General features: G+C 41.6%; 1 protein-coding gene across 7 annotated transcripts in view; it reads right to left on the minus strand.

Annotated features, from left to right (window-relative positions):
- The window catches only part of XRN1 (5'-3' exoribonuclease 1), a 184,291-nt gene that overhangs the window by 153,467 nt on the left and 10,406 nt on the right, over positions 1-20,418 (minus strand). For 6 of the 7 annotated variants that reach the window (XM_033958431.1, XM_033958429.1, XM_033958435.1 and 3 more), the window contains exons 3-5: positions 19,141-19,238; positions 15,229-15,338; positions 15,027-15,137 (exon numbers count right to left, since the gene is read on the minus strand). In XM_033958431.1, coding sequence (XP_033814322.1) covers positions 15,027-15,137; positions 15,229-15,338; positions 19,141-19,238 — 319 coding nt within the window. Of the gene's footprint in view, positions 1-2,703; positions 2,741-15,026; positions 15,138-15,228; positions 15,339-19,140; positions 19,239-20,418 lie in introns of those variants that run through there. The other variant, XM_033958436.1, reaches the window with a different exon arrangement.

Consider the following 20,418-nt stretch of genomic DNA (forward strand, 5'->3'; position numbering starts at 1 on the left):
CTGTCTATCCTGTGCCCCTTTTCTCCTTTGTAAATGATTCAGTTCAGATTCACCCCCTCTCCATTTTTCTGTCTCCACCCCTCCCCTATGCTCTGACATCTCTTTCTTCTCCTTTCCTTCCCTCCCCCATGTCCTGGTACCTCCTCTGTAGCACCTCTTCTCTCTCTGGTCTGGCATTTGTCTCCTTAGTTTTCCTTCCCTCCCCCCATGCCCTGGCATCTCTCCTCTCCTTCCAACTCCCCCTTCCCCTCCATTATCTGGCATCCTCTCTCATTCCTTTCTCTCCTTCCTTTCCCCTGGCCTGGCATCTGTCTCCTTCCCTCCCCTCCCATGCCCTGGCATCTCTCCCTCCCATGGACTTGACATCTCTCATTCCTCTCCCTTTTCCTTATCCATCCTTCCCTCTCCCCAATTGAGTGCAGCAGCAGCAGCATTTCTCGTCCCCCCTTCTCTTCCCTGTGCAGAAGCAGCATTTCTCCCCCCTCACACACCCCATCAGCAGCGCAGCATTCACCCCAAAATTACCCCTCAGGGCCAAGTGAAGCATTTGCTTAATACTGCTGATTCCTTACCCGTTCTCCATCAGGGTCATGCAGAGCACTGGGTTGTTGGCCTTGTCCATAGAGCAGCTAGAAAGTTCCATGTGGCTGCGCGCATTAAGGGTCGGCACTTGTGCACGCCAGGGAAGGGCTCTATGGGTGCATGTGCCACCTGCAGCTTCCCCAGCCCGGCTCACCCCCGGCAGGGTCATCAGCTCCTCCTCAGTGGCCGCATTGATGTTCGGTCATTATGGGCTCCCCAGAATCAGGCTGAAGTTACAGGCAGCACTGAACTTGTAACTCTTGGAGCAAAAGCTCTGCCTGCAGCGTTTGCTCAAAGCCGCAGGCAGTGTCTTCTATGCGCCTCCTGCGGCTGATCTGGAAGCATTCCCTCTGATGTCGCAACGTCAGAGGGAACACTTCCGGGTCAGCCGCAAGAGGCACAAAGGATCCGCTGCTCGCGGCTTTAAGCAAGACGGAGGAGGGAGCTGGCAGAGGAAAACACCGCATCGTGAGCGGGGCCGCACAGAATTCTTCACGTGGGCCACGGGTTGGACACCCCTGCTTTAACATATCTGCACAACAACTAGAGATCTTTTTAGGTTTTTCAAAGCTTGGTGGTACCATTACAATAGAACATTCTTCAATGTGGCTGCTGATATCATACAGCAGCTTACTTCAACGATATGGTTTGTTCCATGCAATGATGTCATTGGCTGGGCAAGTCTTCTCTGCCGTATTGAATCAAATGCTACAATAAGATCTCAAAGGCAGGTTATATAATCAGAAATATAGTACGCCTTAAAATTATTCTTAAATTTGTAAAATACCTACATTAAAAAGAAAAATTTGGCCACTGAGTCTTTTCATTTCTGATAACATAAGAGTAGATCACAAATTAAAAGGGAAACACAATATAAGAAAGGAGAAAACTCAGGGAGAAATTCTCAGAAGTTCGGCTAAAGTTAGGTGTCATGATATAGAATTCACACTTAGTGTGCCGCATTGACAATTACATACATAATTGCGGTTATAGAATACTAGCGCAAGTTCACATTTTGGCACCTAACTTTAGACGTGAGCACTTACGCTAGCTCAATGGCTAGTGTAAATGATTATACCTTAACCCTTTCAGGACCAAGGGACATATTTGTCCCATAACTTTAAAATCCTATAAACTTTGATTGGGATAGTCTACAGTTCTAAATTTGATATGTACGGATTCCATATGATACTGCCTTTATGTAAACAAACTGGTTCCGACATTCATTCATTAGCGTCGTTGCTAGATTGACGAGAAGATTCACTTGCCACACTGTCCATAAGCCAGAAGTTTGATTTTTTTTAAAAAAAATAATGATATTTCACAAAAAAAATCAATTTTTTGGCATCTGCAAGCCCTTTTTACCATAAAAATGTCATCAAAACCACAAAAATTGGCCTACGATCCTTATGGTCCTGAAAGGGTTAATGCTGCTAGTTACACAAGTAACTTACAGTATTCTATAACCTTAGCAAATAAGTGCTGGACATGCTCCTGACCCTCCCATGCCATGCCCATTTCCACACTCCCTTGCAGTGGTGCACACTAAGGCTATATAATACCGACTACATGGACTTACACATGTAACTGCAAATCAGTACCAATCAACACCAATTACAGCCTAATTAAACTATTCTAGGACCTGTGCAAACAATTTTCGCACTAAGTTTATAGAAAGAGGGGGTCTGTATTAAGCTATTAGTAATCTTATTTACTGTCCCTCCCAACAGGTTACAGGATGGTGCAGAAAGCAGCATAAAATACGCACATAACAGTACAGTTTATAAAAATGCAAGATAATAAACAATACAAACACAAATTAACCCAAAATACAAACGAAAACACAAAGAAACTCATAACAAAGGTAAAAGCTATCATGCACAAGTCGTGGTCCTTAGGCTCTGACAAACAGCAAAGGTACACAGTACATACTCATCTCAGCATGTACAATAAGTGCTATTACAATGAGATTCTGAATCCTGATGAAACCATGATGATGAAATACTAGAAAGGGAAGTATAGCAGACACAGATAAAGGGGGATGCTGAACATGGGGGGAAAAAAACATACGAGGTCTGACAATTAAGTTCGCAAACTCATCCTAGAAAAAGTGCTACATACCTCATTGCTGAATATCATTATGATCACCTTCGAAGTACTCCCCTTGGGAAGCTATGCACCAACGCCAGCGCCTAGTCCACCCTTCAAAGCAATTTTGGAACTCTTTTTCTGGAATGCCCATCAGAGCTGTCATCGTACTACTCTTGATGTCCTGAATGTCATCAAAATGTCTTCCTTTCAATATTTCCTTTATCTTTGGGTAAAGAAAAAAATACATTGGGGGCCAGATCAGGTAAGTATGGAGGGTATTCCAACACAGTTATTTGTTTTCAGGCTAAAGATTCCCTCACAGATCGTGCCTTGTGAGCTGATGCATTGTTGTGATGCAAGAGCCATGAGTTGTTGACAAAAAGTTTAGGTCATTTTTGTCTACCTTTTTCACACAGCCTTTTTAGCACTTCCAAATAGTAAACTTGATTAACTGTTTGTCCAGTTGGTACAAATTCATAATGAACAATCCCTCTGATATCAAAAAAGATTAGCAACATCGTAAGAGCACAGAGACAAGTTTGCGAACTTAATTGTCAGACCTCATACACAGAGATGGAAGATTGATGGTGAGCTTGGAGAAATAAGAAATGTCAAATGGGTAGGAGATCCTGACGAGCAAGAGAAGAGAAGGAAACAGAAAGGGGGAGGGGTGAAGGGAAAGGGACTGGGATTTGTATACCATTTTTTTGTACTTAAACAACCAATTACAAAGTGGTTTACATACAGGTACATCAAGCATTTTTTTAATCTGTCCTGGTGGGCTCACAATCTATCTAATGTACCTGGAGCAGTGAAGGATTAAGTGATTTGCCCAGAGTCACAAGGAACAGCACGAGGTTTGAACCCACAAGCTCAGGGTGCCGAGGCTATAGTTCTAAACACTGCACCACACTCTCCTCCAGAACCTGAGACCAACATGAATTGAAAAATAAATGACCAGACAACAAAAAGGCAGAAAAAATTTTATTTTCTATTTTGTGATTAGAATATATTAGATTTGAAATGTGTATCCTGCCAGAGCTGGTGTTAGATATAGCCAGGGACCATAAAGTCCACTACCAGGCTGTGTCTCCTTCAGCTTCCAGCAGGCTCAGGGCTCTTCCCTAACACTATTCCTGCCATGTGTGACCGAGTTATTCTGTTAGCATCTGCACAAGCCTCAAACACTTTAAAATCATAAATGTTTGAGGCTTGTGCAGTTAAGGCAGAACTTACAGGAATGACGCAGGGACAGTGACAAAACTCATGGGGGTCGGGATGGGAAAATTGAGTTCTTGGGGGGACAGGGACAAAATTGTCCCTGTGTCATTCTCTAACCTGTAGGTCAGCATTGTCAGCTTTTCATGTTTAGATCTGCCTGTGTTTATTTAGCACCATCACATACTAGTGTGGCAAACACTAGGGGTGAATATCCTGAACTGTGCAGCACTGTATACCAGGAATGCTATCTGAACTTAAATCAAAATCTCACAGAACTGGTGCAGCACCTTGCAGGAGGATTGTGTATTGATACTCAAATAGAAACACAGAAACATGACGGCAGATAAAGGCCAAATGGCCCATCCAGTCTGCCCATCCACAGTAACCATCATCTCTTCCTCTCTCTAAGAGATCCCATGCTTTCTTGAATTCATACACAGTCTCTGTCTTCATCACTTCTTCTGGGAAACTGTTCCACACATCTACCACCTTTTCTGTAAAAAAGTATTTCCTTAGATTACTCCTGAGCCTATCACCTCTTAACTTCATCCTATGCCCTCTCATTCCAGAACTTCCTTTCAAATGAGACTCAACTCATGCGTATTTTCGCCACATAGGTATTTAAATGTCTCTATCATATCTCCCCTCTCCTGCACTTCCTCCAAAGTATGCATATTGAGATCTTTAAGTCTCTCCCCACACACCTTATGACAAAGACCATGCACCATATAGAAGGCTTGAAGACACTGTGCGTCGAGTAGAACGATGTCTATGAGAAGATTTTCAAGGTCTTCGGTACTGATCTGATGAAGACAAGGAAGAGGGCTGATAAGTACCCCTCTTACACTTTGAAACATGAGATCGACGTGATGATGAGCAATGATATCTTGAGGTCAATCGCCCTGAAGAACAGTATCGATGTTTCGAAGTAGAAGACCGATGTATCAACGAGGAGCATCAGTGAGAACATCAGTGGGAAAATTGATGTCTTGAATATCTCCTAGAAGAGGAAACATAAGAACATAAGAAGTGCCATCTCCGGATCAGACCTTCAGTCCATCAAGTCTGGCGATCCGCACATGCGGAGGCCCTGCCAGGTGTACACCTGGCGTAATTTTTAGTCACCCATATCCTTCTATGACTCTCGTAAAGAGATGTGCATCTAGTTTGCTTTTGAATCCTAGGACGGTCGATTCCGCAATAACCTCCTCTGGGAGAGCATTCCAGGTGTCAACCACTCTCTGCGTGAAACAGAACTTTCTGATATTTGTCCTGAACTTGTCCCCCTTAGCTTCATTCCGTGTCAAATTGGACAATGTAAATAATTTTTTCTGCTCTATTTTGTCGATTCCTTTCAGTATTTTGAAGGTCTCGATCATGTCCCCTCGCAGTCTCCTTTTCTCAAGGGAGAACAATCCCAGTCTCTTAAGTCGATCCTCGTATTCCAGTTTCTCCATACCTTTTACTAGTTTCGTTGCTCGTCTCTGTACCCTCTCCAGCAGTTTTATATCCTTCTTTAGGTTGGGAGACCAATGTTGGACGCAATATTCCAAGTGAGGTCTGACCATTGTTCTATAAAGCGGCATTATGACCCTCTCTGATCTACTCGCGATTCCCTTCTTTATCATGCCCAACATTCTATTTGCTTTCTTTGCTGCTGCCACACATTGTGCTGATGGTTTCAGGGTCCTATCTATCAGCACGCCCAGGTCCTTTTCTTGTTTGCTCTTACCCAGAGTTGCACCTGACATTCTATACTCGTGTTCCTTATTCTTACTGCCTAAATGCATTACTTTGCATTTCTTCACATTAAACTTCATCTGTTATTTCTCCGCCCATTTCTCTAACTGACACAAGTCGCTCTGGAGTTTCTCACTATCCTTCTGCGATCTGATTGCCCGGCATAGCTTTGTGTTGTCTGCAAACTTGATGATCTCACTGGATGTTCTTTCTTCTAGGTCATTGATATAAATATTAAATAAGATCGGCCCACAGGAGATACTTGAGGAGTTTGATTCTCCAATGGATAGCTGTCAGCGGTACCTTGAGGCCTTGTAACACTATGCTCAAGCTGGGTCGGTACCAAGGGAGTCAATGCTAGCACTGGCATGCAGTGCAATTTAAATATATTACCGAGCTCCCTCTGGAAAAACTTGAATTTCTCCCTAAAAGAAGGCACCCGGTACTAATGGCTGACCAGTCGGTACCATTTGTGCAGCAGGTTGTCCTAGGACAATTCCTTTTTCATCCTGGCCATACCTTTTCCTATGCAACCTAGCATCCTTCTAGCTTTCACCGTCACCTTTTCAACCTGTTTGGGTACCTTAAGGTCATCACATACAATCACACCCAAGTCCCGCTCTTCTGTCATGCACATAAGATCACCCCCTAAACTGCACTGTTCCTTCAGGTTTTTGCAGCCCAAATGCATGACTTTGCATTTCTTAGCATTAAATTTTAGCTGCCCAATTTCAGACTATTCTTCAAGCTTCACTAGGACTTTCTTCATGTTATTCACACCATTCAAGGTGTCTACTCTATTGCAGATTTTAGTATCATCCACAAAAGAGGCAAATCTTATTCGAAAGCCCTTCAGAAATATCACTTATAAAAATGTTAAAAAGAACAGGCCCGGGGGTTGACCTGCTGAAGCAGAGCTCCTTACCAGCGCTCTCTTTTCCGCCCTCTTTTCACGGTTGAGCTGACTTCTTTCCGTATGCGATTTTTTTTCTCCTCTGGCGGGTGGTTCCCTGCTGGAGTGCTGAATTTTCTTTTGTTGGCTTCTCAGGCCGAATTTAGCAATGGGGAAGAGGAAGTGAGCTTCCTAGATGAATCCTCCAGCAGCTGGAGGCTCCAAAACCTCTGTGCAGATGACACTGGACTTTGCAAAAGGAAACACACCTGAACTAAGAGAGGACACAATCTTTCCGTGGACCTTAGTTTTGATTGGGTTTCTCTTATCCCGATCCAGGGGCAGACCACTTTTCAGCCCAGGAGAGAGACGTCTGTGGAGGAGTAGGTAACCAAGCTGACCCGAGAAGAGATACAACTGACGAGCCCTGGAGGAGAAGTAGGAGGAGGATCTCTGGAAAAGAGGACACCTCCTGAAGCCCAGTCAACAGCACCCAATACAGCTGTGGGTAAGCCCTTATTCTCTGGGACTAATAGTGATCATTTTGAAGAGTTGAGTAAACCTGCAGTAGTTAATATGGACGAACTGTGGAGAGCTATGGACTCCAACCTTAAAAAAGCAGTTTCTATGGTATGGTCCGATTGTGTAGCTATCAACTCCCAGGTTAATGTTCATGGGGTAATGTTATAAGAACAAAGTGAGAAATTATAGAAGCATGAAGAACAAATTAATGCAATTAAAACCTTAGAAGTGGAGATTGTTAAAGAAAGATCTTCTATTCAAAGAAAATTAGAATATATGGAAAATAAGCAGAGAAGAAATAACTTGAGATTACTGAATTTTCCTAAATCTCCATTAATTCCTGGAGTAGAAATGATCCGGAGATATTTAAAAGATATTTTGTTAATTCCAATGGAAAGTTTAACAGCAATAATTAGAGCTCAGTATATTTCCTTGGGAAAGAAATGGGATAGCTCTACCCCTACAGGACCAGAGGAAACTGAAAAGATGGATATAAATTTAACAAACTTTTTGGAAAACTCACTGGAAGTGATAACTGAAAGAACTACACTCATAGTAACATTTGCACTGGAGTTTGATAGAGATCTGATTCTCCGCACTTACTTTAGACATATGAATGATACCTTTTTCAGTTCTTCAATTTGAATGATTCCTGGTATTTCTCAAATGACCCAGAAGAGAAGAAAAGACTTCTTGGTTAATAGACCGAGGGTTTTGGCTTTAGGCGCATCCTTTGTTTTGAAATTTCCTGCTAAATGTTGTGTGTCACTAGAAGGGAAAAATTTTCTTTTTTTTTTAACCAAAACAATTGATGAAATTTATTGTGGCTAAGGAAGGGGGGAATGATTATTTGTTCAGTGGCTCCACCTACAGTTTAACGAACCGACTTTCAGGAGTTTATTCTCCTATTGGTCCCCATGATATAAATGTATCTTGTTTCTTCTTTATTTTTATTACTTGTGCTTGAATCATATATTGTGGCAAAATAATTAATAATAATTTCCTATGGTTTTTTTTTCTTTTTCCATCGCAGCGGCCATTGTTGGCCAACTAAGAGTGGTATATTTTATTTCTAATCTGCATTCAAGTAGATTTACTTGTTTATATTTGAATAAATAAATAATGAAAAAAAAAAGAACAGGTCTAAGAACAGAACCTTGAGGCATACTACTGGTAACATCCCTTTCCTCAGAGCAATCTCCATTGACCACTACCCTCCGTCATCTTCCACTCAACCTGTTCCTTGGCCAGCCCGTAATTTTAGAGCCCATCCCAAGGGCACTCCATTTATTTGACGCCTCTGTGAACATAAGAATAGCCTTACAGGGACAAACCAAAGGTCCCATCCTCACGGTGGCCAATCCAGGTCACTAATACCTGGCAAAAACCCAAAGAGTAGCAACATTCCATCCTACCGATCCAGGGCAAGCAGTGGCTTCCCCCATGTCCTTCTCAATAACATGCATTTATAATTTGAATGATTCTTTTAACCTTTGGATGTACACCGCTTTGAAGCTTGATTCAGTGGTATAACAAATTTTAATAAAACTTGAAAATTTGCTTTCCTGACTACTCGACCAGCCTCTCTTAACTTTTCCAGATATTTTTGCCTGTCTTCCTCTTTGTGCGATCTTTTGTAGTTTATGAAAACTAACCTCTTACTCCTTACCTTCTCAGCTACTACTTTTGAGAACCAAAGTGGCCTTCTTTTCCTCTTACTTTTACTTACTAGCCTCACAAAAAAGTTTGTTGTCCTTACAATAATTCCTTTCAGTTTTGCCCACTGCATTTCTACTCCTTCCAAATGTTTCCATCTAGACAATTCCTTGATGTAATCCCCCATTTGAACAAAGGTAGTTTTTTTTTAAAAGTCTAGAATCTTTACTTTTGAATGAACACTTTCTGTACCTTTCTTAATATTAAACTGTACCATGAAGTGACACTGGATGCCAGATGATCACCCACTGTAGAAACACTTCCCTTGTTTGTAAGCACTAAGTCCAGTATGACCCCATCCCGTGTGGGTTCCATTACCAACTGCTGGAACAGTTCTCCTTGTAGAGAATTCAGATCTCCCTACTTCTAGAAGACCCCACAAAAGGGATACCTCAATCAACATCCAGCATGTTAAAATCACCTATTAGTAAAACTTCCCCTTTTTTAGATATATTCTGAATGTCTACTATTAAATCTCTGTCCACTTCTTTCCATCTGTGAAGGAGGCCTGCATATCACACCAATGTAAATATATTTACCATTCTCTCTTTCCAAATTGATCCACAGTGTCTCTTTTTTGCCCTACAGATCCTGCAATTGGGTGGCTTTGGTCCTTCCTCTCCCTAGGATGCTCTCATCTCCTCCACTTCCAGGGCAGCATATTGGTTCTTCAGTTCAAAAGCAGGTGGAGTCACAGTACCAATCTTGCAGGGTTCCGTAATCTGAATCTAGCTGTCTTCCATCAGCACAGCCTCTTCACCATTGCTGGAAATCTTAGACACTTCATGAACCATTTAATCAATGTACTTATCATTCTCATGGATGCTTCTCAGTCTTGCCACCTCCTCTCTCACTTCCTTTATTTCCTTCATGAAGGATTCAAGCTGAAGACAGCTTGCACATAGACCACTCCCTCTGCCTGGGTAACATTCTCTGTCTGCACAGAAACAGAAGCTGTAACCTGAGCAGCAGCTTTGGTGACACGATGTTTCCTAGCCATACTGTAGTTGTAGAAATACTTACGCCTGGAAGGAAAAAAAAAAAAAAAAAAGAGCAGAAAAATCCTACCAAAGCAATGCCCTGTTGCTGGTTGGCTGAAGATCCTATAAATCAAAAATACTCTGCCTTGGGGTAGGTGGGAGGGAATTAACACCAAACAGAGACTTTCCTCAACAGCTATTTGTGCCCTAATCTGATTTTCCCTGAAATGCAACCTAAAAAACTGATCTAGACAAACACTTTTTTGTATGAAATCCTAACAGAGACTCTAAAGGCTACACTATTGCCTAACTGATTTTTTTTTTTTTAGCTAAAAAAGAGAACTACAATAAAGTAACCTACTGAAACCCCAGTTTATCTTTCCCAAGTTTGAATGCCAGCAAGCAAAATATTCCACTGGATGTTTCTTCTCCTCAACAAAGCAAATTCTCCCTCAGTACCTCTTCAGGTGTGGGGAAAGGGTGAGTTTCCAGATCTGGTGAGAGGTTTGGGGGTTAGTTGTTTCAGGTTTGCGGTAGAGAAAGACATTGTAAACAAACACAGTGGACCGAGGTTTGCCCGCAGCTATGGAGACGCCAAAGCCTGACTTGCTGCAGACACGGGAACAAAACTTTTCATCGCCCACGAGAATGGTGAAAAGCTTTGTCCCCGCAGCTGTAAGCACCCCCTTCGTTCCTTACTGCCATTAACCGTGGTGTCGTGGCCCCTTCAAGTGCTGGCGGCCATGTTCTCGTCGTCATTGTCTTGCTCTTGACTCCTCCCCCTAGAATGCAATGCTGAGCCAGCAGGGCTCCCAATTGGATCTTCACTCTTCTCCTCCCCCCCCAGCTGTGATGTAAACCAGTGTTTCTCAACAACAGCTGCCCGCCCCCTTCCTCCCTAATGTGGAGCCACTGTTGTTCACTGCCGCCACAGGGGAGCCAATTTGTAAACAGGCTTCCTTCCTGCCCTCCAGCTGCATGCCCCCTCCGACGAAGCTGACCCAGAAGGCTTCCCTCCGATGTCAGAGCTGATGTCAGAGGGAAGCCTTCTGGGTCAGTTGGGGATCCCAGTTACCTCAACAGTCCTCTTTCCAGGTGGCCTGCCCTTTCCTGCCTTCAGTCACACTTGTATGCACTTGTATTTGTATGGACGCTGGCAGCGGTTCTTGCACATGGCTGACCCAGAAGCCTTCCCTCCAACTTCAGAAGAAAGGCTTGTGGGTCAGCCACATGCAGCGTGCAAGAGCCGCTGCCCACGTTCCTGCAAAGAATAAGTGTGGCTGAAGGCAGGAAGGAGCAGCACAGCTGGACGGCCCTAAAGGGAGCAAGTGTGGCCCTGAAGGGAACAAGTAAGGAAGAAAGGAGATATGAACATGGGACAAAGGGAGAAAGGGGGGGGGAGGAGCATGTTGGGAAATGGGAAGGGCACGAATTTGGGACAAAGGTTGGAAGGCATGGAGGAGGGCATGAACTCAGGACCAGGTTAGGAGGATGGGGGCATTAACCTAGGACACAGGAGGAAAGGAGGGAATAGAAATGGAGAATTGCTGGGCATGAGTGTGTGAGTGAGAGGGTAAGAGATGGTGCACATGGTGAAAGGAAGAAAGAGGAAAATTGTTAGGGAGAGATGTATGGGGAAGAGAAGGATGAGAGGGAGAAATATTGGATATGGTAGTGGAGAGGGTACAGAGGGACAGATTAAAGGGGATGCAAGGGGGAGGAATGCTGGACATAGTGATGGAGGGAGAGGTGTGAAATGGTCATGGAGAAGGGTGATAGAAGGAGAAATGTTGGGCTTGGGGCTGATGGGCAGTGGTGAAAAATGCTGCACATGATCTGGGAGATGAGAGAGGGAGAAACGTTGGATGTGGCAGTAGAGGATGTGAGAGAGATGCACCCTGAATCTCTCTCTCTTTTCCCACTTTCTGTATACGGTGGAGGGGATCATAGAATGGTGAGATGATGAAGGCAGGGAGATGGGCACAGGGGAAATCCTAGAAAGGGATGTATAGGAGACATAGAGAAGGGAGATGCTGAACATGGGGAACAATACATACACAGAGATAGAAGATGGATGGTGAGCATGGAGAAAGAAGAAATGACAAATGGTCAGGAGACCCTGGCAAGTGAGTAAAGAGAAGACAAAAGAAAACAGAGACTAGCACCTGAGACCAACATGATTTGAAGAATAAAATGACAAGATAACAAAAGGTAGAAAAGAATAATTTTATTTTCTATTTTGTGATTAGACTATATCAGATTTGAAATATATATCCTGCTAGAGCTGGTGTTAGACATAACTAGGGTCTGAAAAACCCAGGCCGTGCTTCTTTAGCTTCGAGCTGGCTTAGGACTCTCTCTAACTAGGGGGCAGTTGCCCTAGTTGCATTCCCCTAACACTATTACTGTCATGTGTGAGTGCGGTATTCTGTTAGCATGATTTTTCTGTGTAGTATTCTGTAATAATTTGGTTTATTCAGTTTTCTCGATAGTGGAGGGGATATTAGTGAAGGTGAGGGAAGAGAGGGTTTTGTTGATCCTTGTGTTTATAAAATGACAACTGTACAGAATATCGTTTCTTTTTTATACTTTAATAAAATAAGTTCAATATAAAATCATAACTATTTGAGGCTTCTGCGGAAGAGATCAGATGGTTTGTGGGGACAGGGACCGAGCTTGCGGGAATGGGGTCAAGACAGGGACTGAGCTTGTGGAGATGGGACAGGGCCGGGATCAAGCTCATGGGATGGGATGGGGACTGGGACCAAGCTGATGGGGTGGGGACAAGGACTGAGCTTGCGGGGACGGAGCGAAGACGGGGACACATTTTTTCCCCCATGTCATTCTCTAGTTTGTGGAGATTGTCCTTGTTAAGATCAGCTGGGGAAATGTGGAGGGTAATTTTAGAGTAGTATAAGAGTAATTTGAGCCTAGGGGTAGATGGGCAGAGGCAGACAGTAGATCACGGGTTGCTGTGAAAACTATCTTTAATTCTGTAGTCTTAGACTAGATTAACATAAGCAAATATTTCCTCGTTAGAAAGGAAATATTGCTATGAGCCAAAGCTAAACCTAAGTACGCCTAAAAATAAAGGCTATGATATTGTTATACTGTATAGCTTCCTCTGTGCTGTGCCAGATCAATAAGCTTAGTTGATTCAGCAAAATTTTTTTTGTATCAGACAGCACTGCACAAACAAAACAATCAGGTTTCGATCAATGGTTCTAAGCCATGTCATATCTAGAATTATATTTTTCTATAATACAGAATTAAAAAGATATTCAGTGTTTGTATTAAGTTCAAATTCAACTAAATATCTATAAGAACTGGAATAAAAAAATGATATTTGGGTTTTCCCCATTCAATTTTTTAAATAATAATAATAACAGTTTATATACCGCAGTACCGTTAAGTTCTGTGCGGTTTACAAAAGATTAGTGAAGTACAAGTTGAGCTGACGTACAGGTTGAATTAACTTAAGGGATGTGGGAACAATAGGGAGAAAGGGCAGGAACACCGTTAGAGAGGGGAAAGAGAGAAGTGGGTCAGCTGTCTAGGTATTTCAGGAATAGGTGAGTTTTGAGGCGTTTCCTGAATACCTCATAAGTGGTGGGCAATAGGAGTTGTTCTAGGTCTTTACCCCATAGAGCTGCTTGATGTGAGAGAAGATGCTCATGGTGTTTTTTTAGTTTGCATCCTCTAACCGGGGGAGAAATGAAATGCAAGTGGGAGCTTCTCTTGTGTTTGTTGGCTGAGAAGGAGAAGAGGTCAGTGATGTATTTAGGGGTTAGACCATAAAAAACTTTAAAACAGAGGCAGGCGAACTTAAACTTTACACGAGCTTCCATCGGCAGCCAGTGTAGCTGTTTGAAGTATGGTGTCACGTGATCGAACTTCTTTAGACCGAAGATTAGTCTGACCGCAGTGTTTTGCATTAGTTGTAAGCATCGCATATTCTTTTGGGGGATTGCTAAGTATGCGATGTTACAGTAGTCGAGTTGACTTAATACGAGGGATTGTACCAGGATTCTGAAGGCAGAGTTATCAAAGTATGCTTTAATGGATTTAAGTTTCCAGAGGGTGAAAAAACCCTTTTTGATTAGGGAGTCCACCTGGTCTTTCATGGTGAGGCATTGGTCCAGAGTTACACCCAATATTTTAATGGTGGGCTGTATGGGGTAGTTATGTTTGTTGATGTCTAGTGGAGTTTTGGTGTCAAGAGGGCGTGGTGAAGCGACAAAGAATTTTGTCTTCTCAGTATTGAGCTTGAGTTTGAAGTCTGTCATCCAATGCTCCATCACGTTTATGGCTTCTGATGCTTTTGGAATTGTTTCCGAGATGGAGTTGGCAAATGGGATAATGATCGTAAAGTCATCAGCGTAACTGAATAATTTTATCCCCAGCTGGGTTAGTTGAACGCTCAGTGAGGTCATGTAGATATTGAAAAGCAGAGGGGATAGTGGGGACCCTTGCGGAACGCCGAATGAGTTGCTCCAGGTGTTGGAAAGATCATTGTTGAAGCGAACCTGATAGGTGCGGGATGAAAGGAAACCATGAAACCAGTTTAGCACTTCGCCTCTGATGCCAATAGCGTCTAGACACTGTAGCATTTTCGCATGGTCTACAAGGTCAAAGGCAGAGCTCATGTCGAATTGCATGATCAGGGCATTGAGGCCTTTGCTTAAAAGTAGGTGCAAGTAATCTAAGATGGCTGCAATTGCCGTTTCTGTGCTGAAAAGCGGTCTAAAGCCGGATTGAGTCTCATGAAGGAGTGAGAACTGGTCCAGATATTCCATTAATTGGGAGTGTACCAGCCCCTCCATGATCTTTAAAATGAGTGGTATGGAAGCAATTGGTCTGTAGTTGGTAACTAGGGCTGACGATTCTTTGCTATTTTTTAGGATAAGGGTTATTATTATGTGGCCTTTGTTGGTGGGAAATTTTCCGTTTTTCAGGTTATGGGCTAAGTAGTGCAGTAGAGATAGTTTAAATTCAAGTGGTGCCGCTTTCATGATTTCCGGGGGACATGAGTCCAGGAAGCAGATGTATTAGAATTTGAGAACAACATAAAATAAACCCAACACACTCAATATGTACGTGACTCTTTAGTACATTTGCAGACAATAAATCTAAGATCCAAAAAGCCTCCAGTGTCTACCCCTAACCCTTTGTTTCCTCCTTGCCTTCCCCCCCCACCACAGGAAAAATGACATTTGTGATTCAGTTCACCATTAGTTATTACCTACAAAACTGCTATTTTTATACCATTACCATATACGTACCAAATCAGCATCTAAACCATACAGACAATGTCTTGTGTTTGAATCATGATCTGGTTTTGCCTTCTCTGATCTGATAAATTCCATGATTTTGTGTTCGCCTTCTCCTGGGGTCTGAATAGAGAAAGAGGTCTAAGGTTCACTACCAGCATCGCAGAATACCAAGTCACATAGAAAAGTGCAAGGTTGCAAAAATCTTACTAACCTCATGACCTGACAAATAGATAGTTACTCCCTGCCAAGATTTGTCAGTGGAAATCTTCAAGTTTACAAAATATTTCAGATGCTCATGTAATCTAGCCATAAACTCAGTCCCTTGAAAAAAGAGAAATCTATAGATTACAATATGTACTGGTCAAGAAGAATCTTAAAATATTTTTATGTACAATATATTGATACAGGTTAAGGTAATTGCTTATGTTCAAGTACCAAATTGTGAACAACTTATGAGGGACACCACTTTCATGAAGGGTTTATTGGCAGATTATCAGTGAGGTGGTCTGCCATTGCCTTCCCTAGTCATCTTTATCCCTAGCTAAGTTTGAGTACTTGTTTACCAACCAAAAATGATGGCTGAATTGGCCAGAGGCTAGTGTGAGATTCAAACCCAGGTCAAGGGCAAAGTAAGCTTCATGGAGAAGGAATAGAAGCAAATTGCTGAAAAGGTATCCAAAGAGACAAAACATGAATCACTTTTACATTTTCAAATGAAAGAAAGCGACTGGTGGTAGAAATACTGCACAATCTTTTCCAGAGAAAGGAAAATGGTAAAACCAGAGGACATAATTTGAGGTTGAGGGGTGGTAGATTCAGGGGCAATGTTAGGAAATTCTACTTTACGAAGAGGGTAGTGGATGCCTGAAATGTGCTCCCGAGAGAGGTGGTGGAGAGTAAAACTGTGACTGAGTTCAAAGAAGCGTGGGATGAACACAGAGGATTTAGAATCAGAAAATAATATTAAATATTGAACTAAGGCCAGTACTGGGCAGACTTGCACGGTCTGTGTCTGTATATGGCCGTTTGGTGGAGGATGGGCTGGGGAGGGCTTCAATGGCTGGGAGGGTGTAGATGGGCTGGAGTTAAGTCTTAACAGAGATTTTGGCAGTTGGAACCCAAGCACAGTACAGGGTAAAGCTTTGGATTCTTGCCCAGATATAGCTAAGAAGAAAAAATTAAAAAATTAAAATTGAATCAGGTTGGGCAGACTGGGTGGACCATTCGGGTCTTTATCTGCCGTCATCTACTATGTTACTATGTTAACTAGTTCCTAGAAAAACTAGGGTTGCAAAGATAGAAGGCACATTTCATGCTGGCAACTCCCTGCTTCTATGATAGAGAAGAACCAGCCACAACAGTGTGGACTGCAGCAGAACACAATTCAAAATTATTTAACAGACTTTAAGAAAACAAGCTGATGAGATTAAAAAAAAAAAAAAATTAATTCCTTGATGTGTAATTAAATATTTACAGGAGAAAAGTAATTCTTCCTCCAACTACCGAGCACTCAGCCTTAGCATCAAAAACTCCTTCCTCATTTTCTAGGTAATACATCTGGAAAGATCAGATCCAGTGCACGTAAATAGGGAGTTCCTATTCATCGTTCTGAATAACCAGTTTCAGTCACGATCCAAAACACAAAGTAGAAGAAAGCTGGAGTCCTCCAACAACCGTCAACTCCAAAACTGTCCATAGTTAAATAGTTGCTCTCAAATCACACTACTACTTATCATTTCTATAGCGCTACCAGACACATGCAGCGCTGTACATTAAACACGTAAGAGAAAGTCCCTGCTCAAAAGAGTTTACAATCTAATTATGACAGACAAACAGGTCAAAAAGGGTAAATCATGCATCTCTCTCCTTCTGGCCAGGGGTATACAGTATAAAAAGCTTTTTTCAGTAGGTGGCCATGGTCCAGTCCCTAGTCCTGGGTCTCCTTGACTACTGCAACATCCTATATCTCCCCTGCCCCGCAACAATGATAAAACAACTACAAACAGTACAAAACACAGCCCTGAGACTAATCTATTCACTAAGAAAACACAACCACATCACCGAGGCATACCTTGACTCATACTGGCTCCCAATTCAAGCAAGAATACTATTTAAATTCTACTGTCTATTATTTAAATTCATAAATGGTGACAGCCCAGCCTACTTGAACAACCGCCTAATCCAAACTACCACAACCAGACACAGGAGAACCCAGACACCATTCACATACCCTCCAATCAGAGACATCAAACGGAAAAACTGTACGATGGCCTTCTAGCCACACAGGCAGCAAAACTAGACCACCAACTCTCCAATCTACTAATTGCGACCCCAGACTTCAAAACTTTCAGAAAAGAAATAAAAACCCTGCTATTCAAGAAATCCATGAAGACTAAGGCCTCCTTTTACTAAGCTGCGCTAGCGTTTTTAGCGCACGCTGCAGATTAGCGGATGCTGCCCCCCCGCGCTACATGTAAAAACTAACGCCAGCTCAATGGTGATGTACGCATCTAGCGCGCGCTAAAACCACTAGCGCAGCTTAGTAAAAGGAGCCCTAACTAACACCGTAGGAAACATTTCAATCCTCTGAAGCAACCCGCTCTACTTTGTAACACCTCTGGACATGTCCAGAAATCCTCTTCTGTAATCCGCCTTGAACTGCAAAGTAATGGCAGAACAAAAATCACTAATGTAATGTAATATTGCCACCACTCAATTTATCTGCCTTTGGAAATTTTCTTTTTATTATGGACTTCTTATTTTTGGAAAGAGAAAGTACGACCATGTTTCCCCATTGCTGAGAAAACTCCATTGACTTCCAGTCCATCATAGGATACAGTTCAAGTGTACATGTGTGGTTTTCAAATTCCTTTATGGAATATTTGACTCTTTGATTCCCCTTAGTGGGAATTCCTTTAGATCCTGCAAGTCAAGAATTACAACAATTCACAAATTTCCTTCTCTGAAAGGTATTAAATGCACTGGGAAGCTTAGTAAATCTTTTACTTTTAAATTGGTGAAAATTTGGAATGGACTTCCAGATTCTCTAAGATTGGTAGATCAATTATTTCAATTTTGAAAAAGTTTAAAAACCTGGTTGTTTTTACAATTAATTTGATTTTAGCTGTCGTATAGTAATTTTAAGCAATTCAACAGACTTTTTTCTAACTTTTTCCATCCATCAAATTTAACAAATTTCTGTTTTTATCCCACTGTTTTTACTGGTTATGTTTCATTTTTTAACAAACTGTAAACCGAGTCGAGCTCCTTGGGGAGTAGATTCATTATATAAAATGAAGATTAGATTAGACTTCTTATAGATTTTTTTCTTTGATATTTGTGATTTTTTTTTTTTTGCTGCAGAAAAAGAGAAATTCAAGCAAGTTTGTTGTTTTACTTGTGATATATTTTGAAAATTTAGGGCTCCTTTTACGAAGGTGCACTAGGGTTTTTAGCGCACACACAAAATTACTGCGCGCTATAGCGCACGGTAGCCAAAAATCTACCACCTCCTAAAAAGGAAGTGGTAGTGGTTAGCGCGCTCAGGAATTTAATGCGCACTATTGCGCACATTAAGGTCCTAGCACACCTTTGTAAAAGGAGCCTTTAGAAAGGGGGGACTTGATATACCACCTTTCTGTGGAAACAATCAAAGAAAAACACTGCTCTTAAATTATGTAGTTAGTTTAAGACTCTCAGGTTGGTTTCTTCTGCTATCTGAGATCCATTTTATCCCTTCTGCTGGAACTATGTAAAACAGAGAGGGATCAGAAGTTCACCTTGTCACTCTGCAACTCAATGTAATGACTTGAATTTTGAGAAGGCCACTTTAAAACCACTTACTTTCACAAACAGCACCTTAAAACATATTTGGAAAACTTGCATGTGAAAATGCTTTAGAAAAAGTGAGTAAGTTCTATGCAAGTATAATGGTCATTTTGTAGAAATCTGAATGTTTTATAAAGTAAGCTACTGTACAAACCTATCAACAAATGTCACAGACACAACAAATAATAAATGTATAGCTCTTCAGAAAAATATCATCTGGGCCCTCAAATAAAGGAATAAGAATTTCTTTGAGAAAACATACCATGTCAAATCACTTCATCAGTAATCTTCTTACCTGGAGTAATGCAATTGGAGTCAAACCTGGCTTCGGTAGGGAGAATTTCTCCTTTTTCTAAAGCTTTGTTGATTTTTTCCTCTGCGTCCTTTGCTGATCTATATTAAAAAACAAAACAATAAAAACCATTTGTACATTTCAATTATTCTGAAGTTTTATCACCCAGACTTTGATATGAACTTCCCCCTTCTCATACACTAGAAACAATGAGATATCACAGCGGAGAGTGAAGAGTTAACGAGTATGGTCACATACATGAACTTTTCTAAAGAAAAAAAGGTGCTACTTTTATTTAAAGCAGACATCTAAAGCAGCAGCTTGTAAAAAACAAGTTTCATCCCCCAGTTATTCTACCCCAGATAGACAATTCTCAAACATTTTGTAAAATTCTTTTCAACTTCAGCTGGGTTGGAAAGAATAAAAAAAAAAAAAAAAAAAAAAAAGATGGCATGGATGGGAGGCAAAAATTTCATCTAAATATCAAAAAGTTTTTTCAATGCCCATTAGATCAGGAAGGTATCCAAAGCCTGACACTCCTCTATTCTTGGTTGGATTAGCTCTGAATCTAATCTAATCTAATATCCATTTCTATACTAGATAGCCAAAAAGTTCAATGCTGCTATATTAACTTGTTCTTGTGTGGCTCTACATTTTTTGCTGACTTGAATTTTGTGAACAAAACTTGAAAGAATCTGAGCTTTAGCCTCTCTGAAAATTGGGCCAAGCAAGACTAGGGGACACTCAATGAAGTTACAGGGAAATACTTTTAAAACCAATAGGAGGAAATATTTTTTCACTCAGAGAACAACAGTTAAGCTCCGGAACACGTTGCCAGAGGTTGTGGTAAGAACGGTTATTGTAGTTGGTTTTAAGAAAGGTTTAGACAATGTCCTGGAGGAAAGGTTTATAGTCTGTTATTGAGACAGACATGGGGAAAGCCACTGCTACTGCTACTGAGCTAGATGGATCATTGGTCTGACCCAGTAAGGCTATTCTTATGTTCTAACCATCTGTCTGCAACTTTGTCATTATTTCATGAACAATTTTTTTCCCCAGTTCCCATTCTCTAGAGGTAATGACTGTGATGTCAGTAAGTCAGGGTATCTCTAAGGACCTGAATGAAATGCACACTTATTTTTTTTAAAAGGCACTGCTCTGAGCTAATTTGGAAACTAGAATCAATTACACATTTCAAACCATCCCACGTCAAAGAAAGAGAAATAGTGAACAGATTTGTGTCCATATTCAGATCCTTATTATGAAAAAGCATGAAATGAA

Source organism: Geotrypetes seraphini, chromosome 9 (assembly GCF_902459505.1).
Source record: "Geotrypetes seraphini chromosome 9, aGeoSer1.1, whole genome shotgun sequence".
NCBI lineage: Eukaryota > Metazoa > Chordata > Amphibia > Gymnophiona > Dermophiidae > Geotrypetes > Geotrypetes seraphini.